At 41.4% G+C, this 22,183-nt stretch overlaps 1 protein-coding gene across 5 annotated transcripts; it reads left to right on the top strand.

Moving 5' to 3' along the window:
- Nucleotides 1–3,775: 3,775 nt before the first annotated feature.
- STK17B (serine/threonine kinase 17b) lies at nucleotides 3,776–18,037 on the top strand. 5 transcript variants are annotated; one of them, XM_064433917.1, is made up of 8 exons: nucleotides 3,776–3,875; nucleotides 5,959–6,117; nucleotides 9,771–9,983; nucleotides 11,629–11,773; nucleotides 12,029–12,155; nucleotides 13,026–13,074; nucleotides 14,409–14,588; nucleotides 16,387–18,037. In XM_064433917.1, the coding sequence occupies exons 2-8, from the start codon at nucleotides 5,996–5,998 to the stop codon at nucleotides 16,667–16,669; spliced, it is 1,119 nt and encodes a 372-aa protein (XP_064289987.1). In that variant the 5' UTR covers nucleotides 3,776–3,875; nucleotides 5,959–5,995; the 3' UTR covers nucleotides 16,670–18,037. The 5 variants fall into 5 exon arrangements, with proteins under 5 accessions (XP_064289987.1, XP_064289988.1, XP_064289990.1 ...); XM_064433918.1 differs by having other exon boundaries at nucleotides 3,790–3,875; nucleotides 5,956–6,117; XM_064433920.1 differs by lacking the exon at nucleotides 3,776–3,875 and adding an exon at nucleotides 5,034–5,054.
- The last annotated feature ends 4,146 nt before the right edge of the window (nucleotides 18,038–22,183 follow it).

Below are 22,183 nucleotides of genomic sequence, written 5' to 3'. Positions count from 1 at the left end.
GTTAAGTGTTCACAAGACTGTATATCAAGTACAATTCCAAGTTTTTCTATCTTTCTACAAGCCAGTTTAAATTTCATCTGAATTTGGTACATGAGTTTCACAAAACACTAAATGGGGAATACCTGCTTCAAGCATTAAGATAGTTTCCCTCTTTTTCCCTATTTACATTGCATTACATTTCAGGATTTTTTTCTTCGAGGCAGAGAGAGGAGATAGAAAATGTGTTGAGTGTGTTACAGGGGCACACAATGTGTGTCATTGTGCCTGGCTTCAAGGAATGTACTATAATGTTTGCTCACAGATTTACATAATTTGAATACAGGACTGTTGTGTTGTATTCCCTGTTACTCAAAAACATTTGGGGAAAAGAATTTTCTGTGTATAATTTTATTTTCATACTGATCTCTATTTTGTTTAAGACCATGTTTCATCATGAAATCACTTAATTAAAATAAATCTTCTTACAAAATCCGCTTTGTAAATCATCTCTTTTATTGTGTCTCTGAATATGCTGTAACATCCTTTTTGAAGTGAGTACCTTTAGAGCATTCTGTCTTTTGCAGCATTTAAAAACCTTTAGGGAAACCACAAGATAGTCTTTCTGGCATCTCCTTTGCTGAGTGGTTTCTGGTGGCCTGTGGAGTCTGACATATTACAGATCATGATTTTGGAAGTGGGGAAATTAAGGATTCTGCAGCCATATTCAACATAATTTGGATAAGAGCTACATATGAAGAAAAAAAACAAAAAAACCCCTTATGACAAACAAAGCACCAGATATCACAGCAAACACATTGGAGAGGTTTGGGCCTCCTGGAAGAGCCTCTGCTTTTGAATGGAGCATCAGAGCTAGCAGCAAAATACTTCCCAGCAGTGGCTGTAACACAGGAAAGCTCTCTTTTTCACAGGGAAATACCTTCAGGTGGAAATGCATTCTGTTGTCTTTAATAGGAGTCAGTGGCCCCCACCAAATATTTCCTTTTCTTAGAGATGGTAGTGGTTAGAGTGAGAGAAACTGGTCTTTAGTCAGCTCTTAGGCAAGGGTTCTCCCCACCATGACACAGCCCGAGGAGAATGTTTAACACAGGGGAAGTGACAAGTTGCCATTTAACCAAACTGGAGAATCTGATAGTGAAGTGATATTTCCATTTTTAAAAAACTTTTTCCAGAAGGTGATTTTGCATTCTCTTGCTGCCACTCGAGATGTGGTGCGAGCTAACCTGAGTCACTGACGGAGAGCTGCTGTGGGAAGAGGCCCTTCCAGAATCTGTTCTCTGTCATTCTTGATGTCAGACTCATGAGATATTTTTGTCCGGGTCGCTGATAACCGATGCCACGTAGTGCACAGTCACTCACTTTCCCTCGGTGTAAACACTGGAGCTGGCCTGGAGCTCGTGCTGGGTGTCACTGAGGCAGCTGTGGGAAGCAGTGCCTGTGTGGAATCCAGCATTTCCCACTGCACTGAGGACTGCCTTGTGTGAGAAGGTGGTGCAGAGATTTTCGCGTGGGGGGAATCAGATTTTTTTCAAAACTACCTATATTAAATAAAAACAAGTTGGAGAAGGCTCAGACACTCTGAGCTCCCAGCTGTGCAGCTCTTAATGTCGTGTGCTTGTCCCCACTGTGCAGTTCCCTGCTGAGAAGGGTAGGCTGCCATCTCTTCCAACATCGCCAGCCCGTGACAGGGCCGAGCTGAACCCGGCATTCCTGGAGGGAGCAGAGCTTTTTGCACAAGGCTGCTGCCTAGAACACCTGTCCTCTGGTCACCGGGGCTGTGCATGCAGCTGTGCCAAATGGCTGCTGATCAAGTGGAAATTGTTCTTTCCTGAAAGCCTCTACAGGCTGAAAAGAGCCAACTTTGAAATGGATCGATAATCAAGGTAAGCCAGAGAAGTAACTAAGAATGGGAGTTATGAAGCTAACACCTTTAATTGCTATTTTTTAATTATCCCACAGACCAGGTGTATACATTAGGAATAATAATAGTTCGTGCTCCTGTACTGTTGTGACCTTCAGCCTACCCATTCCCCCTCCTCCACCTTTGTTTGTCCTTCTCAGTTGTGGTGTATCTAACTAAAATTCCAAAGTCCTCAGGGTGGAGTCCTGTCAATTATACCCTTCTCCAAGTGCCATTCATGTTTCCATGGCATTATAGAAACAGATAACCAAGAGTACAACAACATGCATGTCACGGAGCATTTTTGGTATTTGCTTGGTTTTCAAAACTTAAAGGGAGAGTAGAGCAAATCCTGATGAGCATCAGTAAAGACAAAAAAGCAGCTAAGGAGACAAACATAAGCACTGTCATTCACTTCTTGGCACCACTATAATAACCTAAAACATCTTAATTGTGGGCATCATTTAAATTTACTCTGCGGCTCATTTGGTATGTTTGGAATGCTGCCTGCTTTTCATACTGCTCAAAGAGCACTTCTCAACAAAACCAATCCTGTCCACATGTTGTATTTTTATTTGACAGATGTATTTGAAATCATGTTCTAATCAAGAAAGGGTATGATCTGGAACCCTGTAGAGATGATGGAACTCTGTGGGAGACAGTAAAGATTTTGGACTGCTTTTGTCAAAAATATCCACAGCTCAAAGTGCTAAAAAGCCAGATGGAAGTGCAAGGAAGCAGGAATTACATGTTTTCAGTAGGTACCTCAGTGTGCCAGCTACATGGTGTGACATATTCTAGACTCTTCAAAAATACTTTCTGCTTTCTTATCTTCATTTATGTTACTTTCATCTTAATGCAAGCCTTGCTGTGACTGCATGACTTAGGCACTGTAATAAACACAGCAATTACCCATTTCACTGGCAGTGCCATGGCACAAACAGAATTAACCCAGTAACTCTAATGGTGCGCTGCTGAAATTAAATACACTTAAACTCTTATGCTGCGTTACTAGTGCTGACTTCATGACAAAAGTATTACAAAACGGATGTTTGCAAATTCTAGCTCCTTGGATTGCTTCAGAGCAAACCCATTTGACAAACAAATTGCAACTATTTTAGAACTCTTTCTAACTTCAACTTATTTCTGAACCATGCTTTAGGCTATTTTCAGTCCTTGGAAAGAGTCTTTGAAACCACAGGTTGGAGTCTTTTAACTTTTTTTTTTTTTATTTATTTTTTTTTTATTTCAGAGCTGCTCACGGCTCTGAAGACTCTGTTTCCCCTTGCATGCATGACTACGAGATTGTCCAACGTGCTCCGTGCGGGCCCTGTGCTTTACAGGCGGACTGCAAGCGCTCTGTCCCCGGCAGCTGCGGGTGAGAACCGCTTTATCGCTGGGTTTTTAACGGGACCGGCCCGGTGCCGTGGTCTCGGAGCCTCCGCGGGGCCCGCGCGGCGCCTCCGTCCCCGCGTCCCGCACCAGGACGAGCGGGAGCGCTGCGGGCGCGGCTCCCGTCCCCGGCTCCCACCGCGGGGACGGCGTCTGCACCGGGACCTGCCCCGCTGCCTCGGCCGTGCCCCGCTGCTCAGCGCTCGGGGATGCAGCGGACGCGGCGAGGAGCCTTCGCAGCGGGGTTTGGCGGCGCAGCAGCGGGGCCGGGACGCGCCGCCGGTGCCCCGTGGCGCGAGCGGCGGCTCCGCGCACCCCGAGCCCTCAGCGCCCTCACGGCCCGGCGGCACCTGCCGCTGGGGGCCGGCAGCCGCTAGAGGGCGCTGCCCGCGCGGAGAGCGCTCCCGCCAATCGCCGGGCCGCTGGGCGCCGCGGCTGGGCGCGGATTGGCTCTTCTGTCGAGGGGGCGGGGCCTGGCGCTCGCGCCGCTGGGACAGCCGCTCCCCTCGGCTTGCGGCTTTCAAACGCCGAGCGGCGGCGAGAGAGCGGGAGCGGGGCTGTGAGGGACGGCGGGCGGCGGCCAGCGGTGAGTGTGCCCGGCCGGGGAGAGCGGGAGCGTGCTCGGACCCGGGGGAGCGGGGAATGTGCCCGGCCGGGGGGCCGCTGTGCTGTGCTGCTGGCTGGGCGCGGTGGAGGCGCCGCGCTGCCTCCCCGCCCGGTGCCGGGTCGCGCCGGGGCAGCGCGGGGGTGCCCGTGAGGGGAGTCGGGGCTGCCCCGCGGGGACAGGGCCGGTCCCGCCCGGCCGCTGCCGCCCTCAGTGGTCCTTCGCTGCCGAACGTCTTCCCGGCCCAGACCAGGGACTTGACGTCTTTAGAAAAGGTTAAAACAGCTGACTTTTTTCTCGGAAAACTTCCCTAGTTTAGTGGGAAGCCTTTTTTTTCCCCATAGCTGGTTGAATCTCATTCTCCTGAGTAGATTACATGCTTCTTCGTGGGTTTCTGCCTGCTGTGGGTATGAGTTCTTCTCTATTCTTGATGATACCGGGCTAAAAAAAAGAGATGTGGTGTCTTACCGGAGAAACAACTTCAAGGCAATGTGAGGCAGAAGTTCTTAATAATTGCTGTGTACACATGACCATGTACGATGAAAGCTTACGTAATAAGCTCGATAATGGTAATAAATTTGATAATGGTAAGCTGTCAGTCAGTGAGGCCAGTTATCGAACACAAATGGTTTTCTGCTGAAGTACAGCAGGAAGAAGATACAGTTTAGGGGTTAAAGTTATCGAGGGAGCAGAGCTCTAAGGAGAGTCATGTAAAACTTCAGACATCAAAATCATCCTCTTAAATGCTAAACTGTCACATAATGGGGGAGAAGGAATGCTTGCTTGTTACAGAGTGAGTCAAAGACTTGTGTGTTAGATTGTATTGTGACCTTTTCATAATTTCTTAAAGAAGCTATTTCCTGCATATCAGATGATACTTTGAAGATATTTTTAAACTATGTCGTTTGTGTCTTTGTCCTGCTAAATTATGTACAGTGATTTGAATCCAAAATAGTTCTAATATGAATAAGCATGTTCCATCCCACATGGGAATGTGAACAATGCTGGATGGGTAATGGGTTGCATTTGGATCATAACTACTTTGAGTGCTCCCCCAGAAGTGTCTGACAGTGCATGTCTCTCATTTAAACTGCAGGTGTATTTTTGTGAGCCTGCTAACTGTCTCTGAATTGCAATTTGCCCTTTTTTTCACTAATAAAGGTAAACCTGCTCTTTAACTTAAAGAAGCCATCAATTACTACTTCTGGTATCCTTCAGTAACCCTTTTCTGCCTTGCTTTTGCATTTCACCTGAAGAGATGCTTCAGGCCTATAAACGTGAATACTAAACCCCAGTTTGGTATTTTTTAATTTTTATTGGGTTTGGTTTTGTTGGTTTTTTTTTCACTGTAGTAGAAATGATGTGGGTGGGTGTATCTTCATAATGTGCTGTTCTACTGGTTTATTAAGGTAATTTAATCAGGATTACTACATCATTTGATTCTAAATGATCTGAACTTGCAAAGAGGACCTTGTCCATTCATGCTTCTCTCTGACAATTAACTCAGCCTTAAAAAGGAAACTTGGAGGAACTATGAGTGAGCCTCATAACAAATGTGAATATTCCCACTGGGAAAAGAACCCCACTTTGTCCTGTTGTCACCTCTTCCTGCTGTGTTGCAGTTAACAAACAGGAAGGAGTTTTGGTAAATTCCACCAGGAACAAATATCTGTTAAAAGGGTAAACTTAAAGGAAGTGTGGAACTTACCCAGAATCCAGAGAAGAGTTTCAGAAAGATTAAGAAAAGCTACATCTCATTAATAGTCAAGTAGCTATTAGCATTTTTATTAGAACTAAAGCTTATCCCTAGTATCTTATGGATATGCTCCAGGGATTAAAAAAACCCCTAACTTATCTGGAGTGTTTACATTATTAAATTAGCATGTCTTGATTAGTATTCCTTTCAGGTTTTATTTTTACAGTGATTAAATGTGTTGTTTTCAGGCTGCTACTGAACCAAGTTCTGGCTGTTCTAGTTTTGTAGCCCTAAACTCACAATATTTGTATACTTTCCTGGGCTGTAACTATGCAATTTCCAAGGCTCTTAATTGTTTTGCTTCAGCAGGTGGCCGGTGTAAGTGAGAGACCTGCTGCTCCTGACCATGTCGAGGAGAAAGCTGGAGAACAAAAGCCTTTCTGGCTTGTTGGCCACATCTCTGCACACGCCAATCAAGACAGAAAACTTCTACAATTTTTATATGCTTGAATCAAAAGAGCTAGGAAGGTAAGATTATTCCCATTTATTTTATTTGAGCAGAGGAATTTCTGCTGCAAGAAAATTCTCTGTACAATGAAACAAACCTTTGTGGTAGTAGATGGAGAATGAAGTATGCCCTTCTCCTTCCCTGTCCCCTTCTTTGCATCACAGTGGGTTCTTTAGAGACCAGGAAAAGGGCCAGTGAGGCATAAGCTGCCAGCCTGTTCCATGTCACAGAGATCTGGAGGGTTTTCATAGGCAGGTAGATTTGGGATTATCTTCCTTTCCCTGCCACATAGATTCCAGGGGCATGGCCTAAACAAGAGATGACATAAAGTGATACTAAAAGAAAAAAAATGAGGATTTTGAGTTGGTTGCTCCAAGTGTTTGGGTGAGTTTTCTGAAACCCAGAAAACAAAGACCTTTTCTCTCCCCTTCCCAGCCTCAAGCAGTTAGACTGAGTTCAAACCAGCTGCTGTTTCAGAGCACTTTTGCAGCCTGCTTCCCTTGCTCTTGTTTGCAACAGTAAAATAGGAAATAAAGCAACAAAGCACCCAAACCCTCGGTGTTTATGACACTATTTCTGGCATACGAGTGGATGTGTGCTTTGAAATCACTGGGTTAATTCACACCCTGAGATACTCAGTGAATTGGGTGCAAAGCCACGCAGACACGATGCTGTGATCGTGTTTCCAAGCTCCCTGAACAGCAGTGTGCCAGGGCAGTCTCACAGCTGTGCTGCATAAGGACCCTTTGCACCTGCAGCTCCTTTTGTCAGCAGAGGTGCTCTTCTGCATGTGGTGTGTGAGCTCCTCAGCCTTCATTATTCTCTTGGGTTTTTTTCTGTTTTTCTAGCATGTGCTTTTTATCTGGTACGCTTTTATAGAAGTGCACATTGCAGCCCATAACTTTCTTCTTTTCTTAACTTTTGTCAGCTCTGCTTTTGAATTCTAAGCTCTACAGAAGCAGTTTATATGCAGCACCCTCTAGAACTCAGGTATTGTTCCAGCGCTGGATTTTCAGACTCTACATACTTGTGAGATGATATCTAAAGCAAACAAAAGTGTAGATTTTGTGTGAATTCCAGAACTGAGCTTTTAATTTTTGCTATGTGTGCAAAACCAGGCATAACAAAGTAAGTGCCAAAATGCAAAGAAAACTGAAGCACGACTCTGTTTTACAAACATATTTGTTATTTCTCCTGGCCTAACTACATGTGTATGTTTTAATGTTTTTAAGTGTATAAATGCTTTTTGAGTGATGTAAAATCCATCTATTCTTTGTGACCTCTCTGAAGGATTAATATGCTTTAATTTTCACTTGCAGTTGTCTTTTTCCTGTTGAGATTATGTAGTAAATAGTTCTCTTGTTCTCTGCTTAAGCTTCCCAAGCCCCATTTCTTCCTCCCACACCCTTATCTGCTGGGTCCTTTGGTATTTAAGACACTGACTCACGAAGCTGGCAGGTTAGGTTCTGTTTAGTGGGTTAAGTAGTTCTGTCCCTGGTGTGTGCATGGCTTGGCTTCTTTTGAAGTACTTAAATTTCTGTGGTTTCTGAGCTGAGATATGAAAACATCCTGAAATCAGATTTTCTTGTCGAGCTGGGCTCTGAGGGGGGATGGTTGCACAGGCCAGGAGCGGGAACTGCTTCGCTTGCGTCAGTGCAGCACTTCCGAGCTGACTTTTTTGTGTTTCTGGAGCAATTTCCACAGCTCTAAAAGACTTTTTTGGTCTTATTTTTTGCCTTAATTGGCACTCTACTAATAAACAAGTGGAAATTCTTACCTCTCAAATCTGGAGGTATCACGGACGCTTCAGAGTTGTTAAGCCCACAGGAACCAGAAGGAAGATGTGCCAAAACTACTGGGGAAGATCGTGCTGTTCTCATGAAACTGAACTGGTTCCCCTTTGTTAATTTTAGAGGCACTTTGGTGGCTGGCAGGGTTGATGTGATGCTAAAAAGAGAATGTGAACTGGAGGGAGGAGTGTTTCCAGCTTGTGTGTGTTATGAGGCTGAGCTCAGTAACTTCAAATGCTCTGCAGTAATAAGCTGGGTTAACAATTGGGAAAGAATGTGGCTGTTTCAGGCTTACAGGTAGTTGCTAAGGTGAAGAGTGTGCCTGTATTCTAAATAACTTTTATCTCTAAAGTTTAGTGCTTTCAAAAAAGGGTAGAGAAAATCTACACCTAATTGATGTTGAAATAAATGATGACAGAAGTCCTGTTTTGTTGAATTCATTTTTAAGTTGTAGCAGTATGATTCAAAGTCATCTTTAAATATTTAATAATTTAGGCACCTTTGTGCAGTTATTTGCAAATGAAAATTGATTTTTTGCATGTGATGGTCATCCCTGTTTTGATTAAATACTGAAGTCTAGATTATTTTTTTTTTTTAATACTTTTTTAAGAAACGTTCCTTTTAAGCACTGGGATTTTTTCACCAGAAAAAAGGCAAAGCCTGTAAGGCAATGTGGTATTTTCTACTAAAGAAGCTAATTTAGTTTAAAGAACACAGCTCAGATAGCTCATTCTGAGCTGTTGCATTATGATTGTCCTTAGTATGCTGTGGTAACAAAAAATACAGGTGGACAGGCTCATTTTGAAGAGATAAATGTAGGCTGTGCACTTTGTACATAGCTTGATGCTGTTTTTAGAACTTTACTCGCAGTTTATTGCAGCCTTTCAAGTTGTGTTTTTGTAAATAAGGTTTCTTTAACTAAATCTGGTTTTTGTATGTAAGGTTTCTCTTTACAATTTGAAAACACTTTGCATGTATGCAACCAGGCATTTATGGGAATGCAATATTAGTAACTATAAATCTTTTTACAGGAGTTTTTAACTTGGCTTAAAAAACTGCAATTTTTTCCTTCTAATTTTTTCAAAGATCAGCTTGATGTTTTAACTACAGTATGTGGTTTTCTTCTAAAAACATTTCTTTGCCAGAATATGTTTTTGTTTCCATACCTAAACAGTTGGCTAGGAAATAAAGTGACACACTTTGTCTAACTGTAATTGAGGAAGAGAATGCTAAGTGGTGGGTGCTTTTCTATTAAGATGTTGTGACACATTTTGCAGATACCTGGGATTTTTGTATCAGTACTACATGATTTGTGGAAGGAAATTCCCTTTATGACTAAATTTTTTTCACTGAAAACCTCCTGCCCCACCCATGCATTTAAATGTGCTTTATTTTTCCTGTTCATTCCCTGCATTTCATAGGGGTTTGCTTTGTTTGTTACTGTCCTGTAGGTGTTTTAGTGAGGTTGAGGGTTTTTTAATATCTTGCCAGCCTGAACAGAGCTCTGGGCAGTCTGGCAAGACCTCATGGCCAGCCTTGCTTTAAGCAGGAGCTTTTTAGGGACCTCCAGAAGTCCTTTCCAACCAAATTATTCTGTGACCTGACCATGAGAATGTCCCTGTAACCTGATACTCTGATGTAATGTTTAGCTAGGCTGTATAAAGGGAATTTTCCTGGGTCTCACCAGAGCTTCATCTAGCTTAGTATCCTTCTACAGTGCCTGCAAGTGAATGTTCAGGAAACAGTGCAAGAGCAGGCCAAGCGTGGCATTTCCCAATACATTGTTTTTGTTTGTTTGCAGTTATTTGCTGTGTCTTATTTCTAATGTTAATTTATGTGCTTTTGATTTCCTGCATCTCAGTATTTTCCCTTTTATTTTGTAGAGGAAGATGTGCTGTGGTTAGAAAATGTGTAGCTAAATCCACAGGCCAAGAGTATGCAGCTAAATTTTTAAAGAAAAGGAGAAGAGGTCAAGACTGCAAAGCAGAGATTGTGCATGAAATTGCTGTCCTTGAACTAATGAAATCCAATCCTCGCATAGTTAATCTGCATGAAGTCTATGAGACAGCAAATGAAATCATCTTAGTGTTGGAATAGTAAGTATGCCTTCATCACATGTTCCATGTTTGCAGGAAAACATCTTTCAATATTTTAATTTTTTGCATGAGTTGCCTGAATGCCCAGAAGAATTGCAGCAGTACCCTGTACACATTATGCTAATCTTTCATTGTAATATACTTTATATTTTTTCCTTTAAGGATGTTTCAGGCAAACTGACTGGAAATAATGTTCTTGGAATACCGCAGAAGGTCCTGAGTGCTTTGATGCAACTAAAATCACAAAAAAAATAAAGTCATTGGTTCCAAGTACACAGATTTCAAAGAGGTTGAGCACATCCATGCCTGTGAACTTCAAGTTAGCACTTGATATTTTTTTGGTGACTGGAGACTTACAGTTACTTTGGTTTTTTTTGAGCTCCTAAATTCAGTGATTTTGTTGTTTTAAAATTGACTTTTGCACAGTTTCCTAAAAAAATCCCATTTTTTTACAGATGTCCCCAAAGCTTCTTATTAGCTCTGAAAAATAGCTTTAATTTGGGAATTAAATTTGCATTATCTATCATATTTTTTATGTGTAAATTTTTGTGTAGGATGTAAGGAACAAAAATACAGCCTGTGAAATTAATTCTTTCTAAGCTTTAAGCTTCACGTACAAAGTATTTGAAGTGCTGTTAATAGTGGTCTCTGTACACCATGGTATATTCTTTGGAAAATTTGGAGGAATTTAGCTAGATTCTATCTTTGAAAACTTTTTTTTCCCCTGGAACTAGCTGACCCCTAACATATCATTTGTTCTTGATTTTTTTGCAAGCCTTTGCTGCAGAGCTTTCAGCTCTTTACCCTTGTGGGTCCCCACCCATCCAGACCATAATATAACTTGAGTACAGCAACACTGGGAGCCAGGGCTGAAAACCTTGTGAGAGTTGAAATCCATGGCATCCTCTGCCCTTCCCCTCATGTCCATAAGTCACCTGGGGGAGGCATTACTGACACCTCACATAACCTCAGCAGGCTTGTGGCTGTGTTCGTTCATTTTGTCCAACAGCTGACTTTTTACCAGACTCTCATTTTGGAGAGTTTAGTAAACTTAGCAGTGAGGTTTAGTGATCTGTAGTTTTGAGGAAGCCCTTCGTCCTTGAGAGAGAGACTTGAGGCACTCAGAGCAGGCTGAGTAATGATCTCAAACCCAGCCTGAAAGGAGACAGCTGACACTGCAGCCAAGTGTAGGAATAACTCATAAACCACAGGAGCACAGATATTTCCATGCTGCTTTACACTGCTCTGAATTATTTATGAACTGGTCTCATGGAAGACATTTTAGATTTGACTTGAAAAGAAAGGCTTCTTTGATTAGGGACTGATGATAGAAGTCAGCTTCTGGAAGGCATCTTCCTGCTTGCTTGAGGGGAACAGAGCATTATGAGGTTACCAGTCAAATGCTTTTTGCTGTCTTAACTGCTGTTTTAGGCTATAAGGAAAGAAAAAACATCATCACATTTTTCCCCCTTTTCTAAGTGTTTGCATTAAGGGTTTTAGTGTAAATGTGTAAAAAGAAAAATATTCCCAGCCTCTCTGATATTACAGATATATGTTAGATAAATATGTGCTATTAAAAACATTTTTCCTTGCTAAAGTTTCAAAATTTAAATTTAATACATAGATATTCTTCAATGTGTTTCAGTGCTGCTGGAGGAGAAATATTTGACTTGTGTGTCCCAGATCTGGATGACAGAATTTGTGAAAGGGATATTGTAAGGCTTATAAGGCAAATACTCGAAGGACTTTGCTGCTTGCATGAAAACAATATTGTTCATCTTGATTTAAAGGTGAGGCTGCAGCAGGCTTTGTTTTAGCACTTTAATTTATTCTGTTCATCAAAGTAATTTGTTAAATACATTAAAAAGATGATGAGAGGGAGATTAAATGATATTAAAATGAAATTAAAAGGATAGAGATTAAATATTTTTAAACAGTGTTTAGCAATAAGTATTTCATAATAGAAGCTGAAGTCATTTAGAACATGGGGCATTTTTTTCTGATTGCATTTTATTAATTAGGAATGCAATTTTTTTCTATTCTAGCCTCAAAATATTTTGCTGAGCAGCATCAATCCTCTTGGTGATGTAAAAATTGTGGATTTTGGGATGTCCCGGAAGCTTGAGAATTGCAGTGAGCTGCGGCAGATCATGGGAACCACAGAGTACCTCGGTATGGAAGGGCTGCCCCACAGCCTCTCATGTGGGCTCTCCAGAGAGCAGGAACAGTTCATGGAGCACACTGAGCAACTTACGAGCTGATAAAAACATCACAGGACAAGGCAACATGTTTCAGCTGCTCTTTTTTAAGAGTAGTCAACAAATATTTGCACCAAAAAATCCCAAATTATATCAATCAGTGCAGCTCTCAGGTTTACACTGTAGTATTTGCTGTGTTATGGGCTGTTCAATTGTTCTGATCAGAATTTAAATACAACATTAGCATGCACAAAGAAATGTTCTTCGAATTAATGTAACATCTTTAATGTTATTCAGTATGATGATTTAATTAGATTAAAATATTTGTTGGAAAGGAAAAGATTGCTGTTAACGCTTGGCCCTCTCTGAGGGACAAGTTTCCTTCGTGATTTGCCAACACTCAGTGTTAAGAGCACTTCATTCTGCAGTGAATAACTTGCTACCTAGCCTATGCTAACAGCCACTGATCCTAAAATTGGCTTGGTCATCTTGCTTTAACATGCTGAAGGCTCTATACATTCCTATTAAAAAGCTGTATAATTCAAAATCCTCTTAGGAGAAAAATGTATGTGCATGCATCTGATTAGAACACATCTTGAAACTTGGACAAACTTCAGGCCATGTAGTGCCACTTTGGTGTGAACCAAGTAACCATCTGTGTCTAGGCAAATGGAAATGACCTTTTGCCACCTTGTGGCTTAGAAATAATAAATCTAATTATTGAAACTACATGTTGAGTCTTACAATAATGGTTGGCAAAAGAATGCCAGAAATGTAATGTATGATTCAAGGCCATTTGAATAAGATATTTATTAAAGCATTTTTCTTCTCCCCATCTCTTTAGCTCCAGAAATCTTGAACTATGAGCCTATTACCACAGCTACAGACATGTGGTAGGTTTGATCTTCATTTTACTGGGGCTTGGTGGGACCCCTTAACAATCTAAGGGCTTGATGCAGTTTCATCTGGCTTCCAGGAAACCCCTTCTCTTGATGGGCTGGCTGAAAGAGGGAGGGGAGGATGGGAGGGGATGAAGCCCTCAGGACTTACAGGAGTTCATGGATCTGTTGCACACTTAGTGGGAAATGCAGGTGGCTTCTGATCCTGTGGAGGATAGGTGTTTGTTCTGAGGGAATAATAACAGTGGCTGGATAACATACTTGAGGTATTACTTACTCCTGGGTGACATGCTTCAGGTATTTGCTACTCTAGCACACTTCCCTCCCCACTTTTACGTCGTTAAAGAATCTTTGATACAAATTATAAGAAGGATGTCAACTTCCTACTTCTTATTTTTAGAGAAATATCTGCAGAGTGAATCATAAAAAATTACAAATACCTTGAAATGACCGACCCACAACTTTTTGTGGTGTTTTAATTTTATGTGCTATGTTAAATACTAGCTTTGAAATGCTTCCTTTAAACATAAAATCTTCAGCATCTCAATATTCACTGTTAAAAGTTGCTAGTTGCTCCTTATAAATCTTCAACTTAGAATAGTAACTAAATCTGTTCATGAATGATTTTCCATCACATATTATTTGCCTGCTTTTGTGGGAAGGCCTAAGGAAACCCCAGTTGATGCTGTGCTCACAATGACAAACCCAGCTGCATGTTTCCACACTAATGACTACTAGATTATGATCTATCAGATCACAAAAATGTTTCTATTATGCATCAAGAAACCACCTTAAGATTTATAACAGATTGCATGATCTGTGGCACTCACGTTCATGCTCTTGGGAGGAACATCTCAGCTAGAAGAGATTGTAACACAACTCAGATGTCAAATGTACAGAGAAGTTCATTAAGTCTTTGCTCTGTTATCCAGAATTGCAGTGCAAGATATATGCAGATTAGAAAGTCTGTCTTTTTTGCAGCTCTATCATCCAGAATTGCCACATGTCCCAAGAGTGGGCTGGGTAAAAGTGGTATTTCCTTTTCCTAACAGTCTCAGTAGGAAGAAAAGGGTCTATTGAAATGAAACAGTTTTCAAAAATCCCTTCATTGAGACATATGCATAACATATCTTTCCTGTGTGCACTTTCTATGTGCAGTCATGTTTGAATTACATAAAATTGAGGTGTAACATGTTGGCTGTAACTCTGAGAGTGGGATATGGCAGGATTTGCAGCACAGTAAATATGCAGGGTATATTGTTTAGGTTCTCTAGTAGGTTTGTACATTTTGTTCTCTAGTGGATTTGTACATTGTGTTCTTATCTCAGGAACATCGGTGTCATCTCATACATGCTGCTGACACAAGAATCTCCATTTGTGGGAGCTGATGTTCAAGAAACTTACCTTAACATATCTCAAGTTAACGTGGATTATTCAGAAGAAATATTTTCATCAGTTTCACAGCCTGCAAAAGACTTCATTCAAAAACTTCTCATAAAAAATCCAGAGTAAGTAGCAAACTCCTCCAGGCAAGAATCCTAAATTTGTGGAGCACCTAGAAAAAGTGAATGTTAATTTATGCACTTAATGTCACTGATAAGATCAGTTGGATATTTACAATATATTGGTATTTTCAACCAGATATTTTAAAGTGTGGGTTTATGCTTTTCTATAATGTGTGAGAAGAATTTTGGATTCAATGTCTGCCTAAAATTGTCGAATATTATTTTTATTATTTTCACAGATAATGTTATTATTAATCAGAGTTGTTCTTCGAGGTTTTTTGTTTTTGTTTGAGTTTCTTTATATTTTCATTCAGATGACAGATTTTTAACAGGTTTTATTAAAGTGTACTCTAGGAAGGTCACATTCTTTTCTATAATTGTTCTAGTTTGGAAATGCAATGCAATCTTTTTGCAGTGCTTTCTTGTTTCCTGACTCACCTTTGTCTTTTTACTTAAATACCTCTTTTACTATATTTTTATACTTGGCAGTGTTTTGCCATGTTCAGTGTTCTAATAATGATCCCAACCCAAAGCAAAAACTTGTTTGTTTGTAAGGCACACTCCCTTAACTCTGCGTTCTTTGGGAGTTCAGACTCTAATCAAGACCTTGCAAAGAAGCTGAACTTTGAGAAGTGAGCTGCTCAGGTACTATTGATTGCAGTGCTAGATATGGTCACCTGTGGTGAGGCAATAACCCTTGTCACCTTCAGAGAGCCTCTCAGCCTGCCTGCCTGAGAGAGGCTCTTGGACAGCAGCAGAGGATGGAAGGTGATTCCTGGGAATTGGCTGCTCTGAGGCAATTGGGACTCCATGTAAAGTCTGAAGAGTCCTTCCTGTCTTAGCATCTCACAGTCACAGTTTGTCAGGATCTGAAATGATTCACAAAACCCCAGTATCATGAGGGACTCCTGTCTTTCATGTTTGTGCAGCACCCAGAAAAAAAGGAATCAATGACTAAGAACCTGCTTTGATAACTCTTATTGTGGACCTGTGGGATATTTGACATTCTGTCACAATTACTTCTCATTTTCTCCTGGGCATCTCAAGAGTCTTCATTATACACTCAATAAGCTGACTTTTTTTTATTCCCATTCTAACTCTTGATGACTATACCTCCCTGAATTTTAAGAGGAAAAGTCTGTTCTCAGAGACTCAGTCAGCTCTGTAAAGTTACACTTTTCTGACTGAAAAATATTCCTGTGTTCTGGTGGAGTTAGGGACAAATAGTGGGCTCTGCTGTCTTGGAGCCAGTTTTCTGGCAAGTTCTGTGGAGGTAAACAATGCAGAACACAATTAAAACTTGCAGTTGCACTGTACTAGGTTATCCAGAGGAGCACTTTTCTAAGTCTGGTTTGTTTGGTAGGATCTACATTTTGATAGAATTTATGCCAGATCAATTGCAAGAGTAAAACACTAGAAGATGTCAGAGTTGATGACATCCTGTTAACTTGGCTGTCCTTGAAAGCATGATTTAATGAGCCTCGCTGTTTATGGTCTGTATAAAACATATTTAAAAGGAAAAGCAAGTGCCCATTAATGTGTGCCATGTTGAAAACATCCCCAGGGACTATGTTCCTTGTTCTATTGAAAGCTTACCAGCTTTAGGATAAACCATCAGCTAAATTTAGAGGCATGTAGCCAACACTTAACTGGGTTTTGTAGCAGCTGAGGTAGGGGTGTAAACACACCAATATTGACTCTTCAGTGTTAATTTTGGTTAGGATTTTTAGCATCAGAACTATTTTAGTTTATGAGTGTTGATGAAACTAACTGGAGCGCCTTTCCCTTTCTCCCTGCGAAGGGACAGGCCCACTGCAGCAGACTGTCTGTCCCATTCGTGGTTGCAGCAAGGGGAGCTCACGCTCCTGTGCAGCCCTGAAGAGATTTGCTGCTCCTCTCAGCTGCCAGGACACACAGCCAAGTGCTCAGAAGAGTGGAGTGTAAAATCCAGCTGCAGTGGGAGCTGCAGTGACAAGGAGGACAAGGAGAACATCCCAGAGGACAGCAGCACGCTCTCCAAACGCTTCCGCTTCGACGACTCACTGCAGTATCCCCAAGACTTGGTGACAGACTTTGTGTGCTAATGTGGAACACAGACTTTGCATGGAATGAGTTCAGAATAATCTGTTCCAGTGGTGAAAAAAAGGTTCTGGCTTGCCAATTCGTGCAGCATTGGCATACTGGAAATGCACTTTGATTCTTTTATGCTGGTGCCTCCTTTTCTATCCATTGCTGGCAGTGGATTTAACTCCTGAGGAATTGGAGCTGTTGCGCCAATAAAATGAATTATTTTTTTTAAGAAGATATAATTAAATATTTTTGCACTTTTCAAGTTCTAGTCAAAAGATGATGCTAGAGTGAACAAACTGAAACCTGCAAATGAATTTCAGCGTAGCCTTTGCCAAACAGTGGTTGAACACATGCATGCTTTTAGGACTCCCTTAGTAAAAGATTGGGAAGGGAAGCAGGGAAGCTGAACCTTGCTGGTTTACTGGAGTTGCTTGCTACCATTCTCACCACTTTGAATAGAGGCTAAATTTGGTATGTTTTGGGACTATGGTACATCTGTGGAGGCCATTTGGAAACCTGTTTCACCTCTAGGATCACTAGTAGTTCTGCCTTATGGAGCTGGTCCACTTGGGCATTATCATGCATATTCTGTGTGGTTATGCTGTGTTGGATCTCTGCAACACTGGGCATAGAAAACAGGTAGATTGTCAGTCTTGGTGCTTATGGTCCATGGTTCTTACCATAAATTACATTTGAAGATTAAATTCCTGTGCTGATGTGAATATTTGAACTGGGTGGTTTGCTTTGATCAAACCTCTGAAATAGTATAATCTACCGGTACTGATTTTTCCTTATCTTAAAAAAAACCCCACACAAACAAGTCCCAAAACACAAAGCCTCTAGTTAAAAGAGTAAACTGAAAATAACCCTTTTTGCCAGTGAAACAGCAATTAACAGTTTTTCTCTGTGCCCCTCTAATGTAGAAGTGTATCTTGCTGTCAATTAGTTGTCCATAATTACTCAGCTTCACGCCTGCTCTGAGAAATGGACTGCAGTGTGTTAGTATTTCAAGACCAACTACCTAACATTTGTTTTAAGCCTTTAAAATTGGTTTGGTTAGTGGTATTTTTTAAAGTTCTGTGCCTTCCACTTCATCTTGTTTCTGGCTCTGAGGTAATAATGCGTGTGTCAAGTTTTGTCTTAAAGCAAATGCCAGTTGTGCCTTAACAACCTGAAAGTAATACTCATAAAATAAGCCCCTTAATCATAACAGAGCCTGTGAGCCTTTTTGGGCAGTGAATTTATTAAAACTCTTAGAGATATTTTGAAAGTAAATGCCACTTTAAAATATTTCAATATTTTCCACTCCTCAAAGCTTAAATTTGATTGTCTTCGAATTGGATTTGTTTTCTGTAATAAAATACCACAATCTGATAATCTTTTTCAAGTGTGCCTGTGGATTTGTCAGTAGTTGGGCAGATTGGCATTTTGGAATATGGCTGAGAGGTGAACCTGATGAGAGGTAAAAGGTTGTGTTTTATCTTTGTTCACACAAGGAATGAACAGGTTTTTCCCAAACAGATTCCAGTGTAAGGTCACCAAAATGCATGGGGGCATTCAGGACGGTTGTGTTGGTTTGAGGGGATGCTCACGTTGACAAGTGGAAAGCTGACTGAGGTGTAAGACATGTAAAGCTTTTCAGCTTGTGTTTGTCAGAAGAAGAAATTCTCCAAGATTAAATTTCATGTGAAATAAAGTAACAGGTTTGTTCAGCAGGGACAAAGCTCTGATAGCTGGGTGTGAGTGAACCACACCAGGTCTCCTCTGTCTATTAATTCTCATGGAGCTTTTCTCAGTGGTACTGATTGTATAAATAATTGCAGAAATACTTTGCAGGAGGCAGCTGTTGAATTGTGCTCAGGTACTTTACACCCTTACTTTTCAAAGTCCTTGGCTTTTCCCAGCTGGAGTCTTACCTGACCTTTGGATTAATTTTCTGCCCTCATGGACTCCAGTTTCAATTGGGTAAGTTAAAAACACAAATTATTCTATACATATGTAGAATTTAAAGTTCACTTAAAGAAGAAAATGCCAAAAAGCAGTGTAAATAAAGGTAAAAAAGAGTGGGTTTTAAGTTGTTGTAATTTAAAATTCTGCCAAAATATTCCTGAATTGAAATTACAACTATTTTTTAGCATCTGGAAAATAAAGCTGATAGCATATGCCAGCACTTTATGACAAAGCTGTTATTCCTTAAGATTTTTATCACAGTATCTGATGTTTACATTTCTTACTACTTTAGAGCTAACTTATCTTTAAATAATCGAAAATTTGTTTTATCCAAAGAATTTAAGTTTTGAAGTCTTTATTTGTATTTTATATATACGTAAAGTATACCTTGAATCAGACTTTGTTTGGATAAGTGCATTTGATTTATTTTAAAATATTATTGCGTAAATTAATTCCAATTGAATGGAAATACATGCCTTGTAGGCAAGTTAGTCTGTTTTGCTTCCTCATATTACTGGGACTTTCCAAGTGTGAATGAATACTGAGTAACATTTTGAGATGACTGAAGTTATATTTCTATGCAGTTCATGACCTTGACCTTTTTCTATTAAAAAAACCCAACTTTGGCATTTTTTCAAAACTTCCGTGTGTTTGTTTATTCACAGAATCAGAGGCAGGTTGAGGTTGACTCTGCAAGTCATGTTGTCCATGCTCCCTGCTCCAGCCATGCCATCTAGGCCTTGCTGGCCAGAATGAGGTCCAGATGGCTTTGGCTCTCCAAGGAAGGACAGAGTGTCCCTGGGCCACCTGCTGCAGCTCTCAGCCAGCCTCGCAGTGACAGTGTGCTCTGTGCTCAGAGGGAAGCTCACCTGCTCCAGTGTGTGCCACTCCCCCTTGGCCTGTCCCTGGGCATCCCTGACAAGAGCCTGCCTCCATCTGGCACCCCCACTTCAGATGATGGTATGTGTTGGTAAGAGTCTCCCTGAGCTTCCTTCTGGCTGAACAATCCCTGCTGCCTCATCCTTTCCTTGTGAGAGAGGTGCTGCAGTCCCTGAATGGCTCTGTGGCCTTTAGCTGGACTCCCAGCTGGTCTGTGTGCCTCACACGGGGCACTGCTGCTGTGTGAGTAAAGGCAAGGACCACCTCTGTCACCCTCCTGCTGCAGCCCATGCCAGCAGCCTGGGCACACTGCTGGCTCCTGTTCCAATCCAGGAGCCCAGGGCCTTCTCTGCAAGGGGGCTTTTCTAGCTGCCGGGCTCCAGGATGTATCAGTGTGCAGGACTCTTCCTCCACAGCCCGTTTCTCCAGCCTGCAGAGGTCCCTGTGGATGGCAGCAGGCCCTGCAGGTGTATCAGCCACTCCCAGATTGTGTCACCTGCAGCCTTGCTGAGGGCATGCTCTGCCCAGCATCATTAACCAGGATCTGGGACAGTGTCAGGGGTCTGGGCAGGCAGTGCCTGCTGCTCTCCCTTCAGCTCCTGGCAGTCATGTCCCTGCAGAGGGTTGCTCAACTCTGACTTCCCCTTGCTGAACCCATGCTGACTACTGCCAGTGAATCATGAACTTAGCAGCTCACTTCCTGGAACTGTTTTCCGTGTGTCTGGGGTTTATGTAGAAAATGTTGGTGTTCCTATTTGTAATGATCTAGTTATATCTTGCTGTACTTAATGAGGTGATACTTTTTGTATTAAATTCTACTGGCCTTTCTGAATGGCTGTGTGAGTGCAATCTTTGTTATACATATTAACTTCCTAGGGCATTAATGGTACATTTGTTTCATTTTCGAGTAGATGGCTGAAATAAAAAAACAATAAACCCCAAAACAAGTGTGCTTTAGAAAGGGAATTGCACTCAAAAGATAGGGTTAACTCCTGGTGGCCTGGGTAGCATGTTTCTTCCAAAGGCACATTTCATTGACAAAGCTTTTCCATTGTTTGAAATGCACAAATGGGCTTTCTTTTTAGAGAAAGAAACAGTGTGTCCGTGTGGCTGCTTTGGTGTTGCAGCATTAAATTCAGAAATTATCTGAATATTTACATTTCTTGCAGTGAGAGTTCTTATCAGGAATGATGCCTACTTTTTTTAACACATCAATAAAACAAACTAATTTTTTTAATGGCGGTTTGAGACAACTTGAAATTTCTGCCTTTTCAAAAATCCTAAAGAAGGAGATATCTTTGATAAATGCATTGCAGCGGTTTAAACTGAGAGTAGAGTTGGATTAGATAATGAGAAGAAATTCTTGACAGTGAGGGCCGTGAGGCCCCCTTGAACGGGTTGCTCAAAAAAGCTGAGGATGCCCCATCCCTGGAAGTGTTCAAGGCCAGGTTGGACAGGACTCTGAGCAGCCTGATCTAGTGGAAGGTGTCCCTGCCCATGGCAGAGGGTTGGAACTGGCTGATGTGTAGGTCCCTCCCAAGCCAAGCCATTACAAGGTGATAACTGACTCTCTTCTTACCAGGACAGCTGTGCTTGTACTCTTGCCAAGTGAGGCAAGTTGAGTTTGAAAAAGTACTTTGTAAAATTGGGGCAGAACATGAGTGTGCTGTTGCTGTGTTTGTTTCAGAAACTGCTCATTCTGGGCATTGAGAACCTGGCAGCTGACAGGCTTGAAAATAGTGCTTGGTCTACTCAGAATTGCAGAAATGAGCAAGCTCCAGCATAAATCAGAGTCTACTCTGATTTATTACTCTCCACAGTAGAAAGTCTACTGAATTTAATTGTAATATTACAAGGTTGAATTGCCAAGTCATCTACCAGTGAGTAATGTGCTATGAGACTAAAAGGAAACTTTTTAATAATTAAAAGCAGGTACAGGAATGATCACATACAAGTTCTTATCTGGTATCCCATGTTATAAGAAGAAAGTTCTTCTGATAATGAAAAACGCTAAATGTTTAAGGGTTTGCTTTATAATGTTTCTCATATTAGCAATCCATTTCTTTCTTCCTCTGCAGAGTACCAGCAGGTGTGCTGTTTCCAGTTTCCTAATCAGACGATAAATCCCCAAATGTCACTTGCTAGCCAGAGGACTCCCATGGCCAGCAGGGGATGGCAGTGTGTGCTGAATGTGCCACTGCTTGCTGTAGGTGTAGTTTAGTAAATGAAAATAGCAGTAAATGAAAAAACCCTTTGCATGGTTTCCAGCTGGACTTGTCCCTATCATAGCCAGTACAGACCAGAGCTTGTGTGAATCTCCCTATGCTGGGTTGAGTATGAGCGTATTTCTCATTTCAAAATCAAAACCAGGCTTTGGTGCTGGCTTGGATTTAGAAAATGCTCTGGGAATTCCAGGTGATATTGAGCCTTCTGCAGCTGGACAAAGCAGAAATACCCTAGTGGTTCTTTGCCTGCGGTATTTTAATAAAAGGGCTTTTGTGGTTAAAACTTGCTATCTAGACTCATAATGCTCTGTGTGCAGTTCACAAGATTGGTTACAGGCCTGAACTGGAGCTCATTTATAGGCATTTTTCAGCAAGTTAATGCTGTAAATGCAGTGCTTTTGCTGTGAAAATATCCAAAAACCTCCTTTAACATTCACAAACTATTCAACATGGTCAAAACTGTTTCAGATCCCA

The sequence above is a fragment of the Passer domesticus genome, chromosome 10 (genome assembly GCF_036417665.1).
Source record: "Passer domesticus isolate bPasDom1 chromosome 10, bPasDom1.hap1, whole genome shotgun sequence".
NCBI lineage: Eukaryota > Metazoa > Chordata > Aves > Passeriformes > Passeridae > Passer > Passer domesticus.
Note: the sequence above shows the minus strand (reverse complement) of the source record. Positions and strands in the feature narration are given on the sequence as shown.

What these genes read in the sequence shown, in the direction of transcription:
- STK17B (XM_064433917.1), top strand. Translation starts at nt 5,996, where the DNA reads ATGTCGAGGAGAAAGCTGGAGAACAAAAGCCTTTCTGGCTTGTTGGCC. An exon ending in TTGTTCATCTTGATTTAAAG is followed by an intron (nt 11,774 to 12,028) that starts GTGAGGCTGCAG and finishes TTTCTATTCTAG; the next exon opens with CCTCAAAATATTTTGCTGAG. An exon ending in CTTCTCATAAAAAATCCAGA is followed by an intron (nt 14,589 to 16,386) that starts GTAAGTAGCAAA and finishes CTCCCTGCGAAG; the next exon opens with GGACAGGCCCACTGCAGCAG.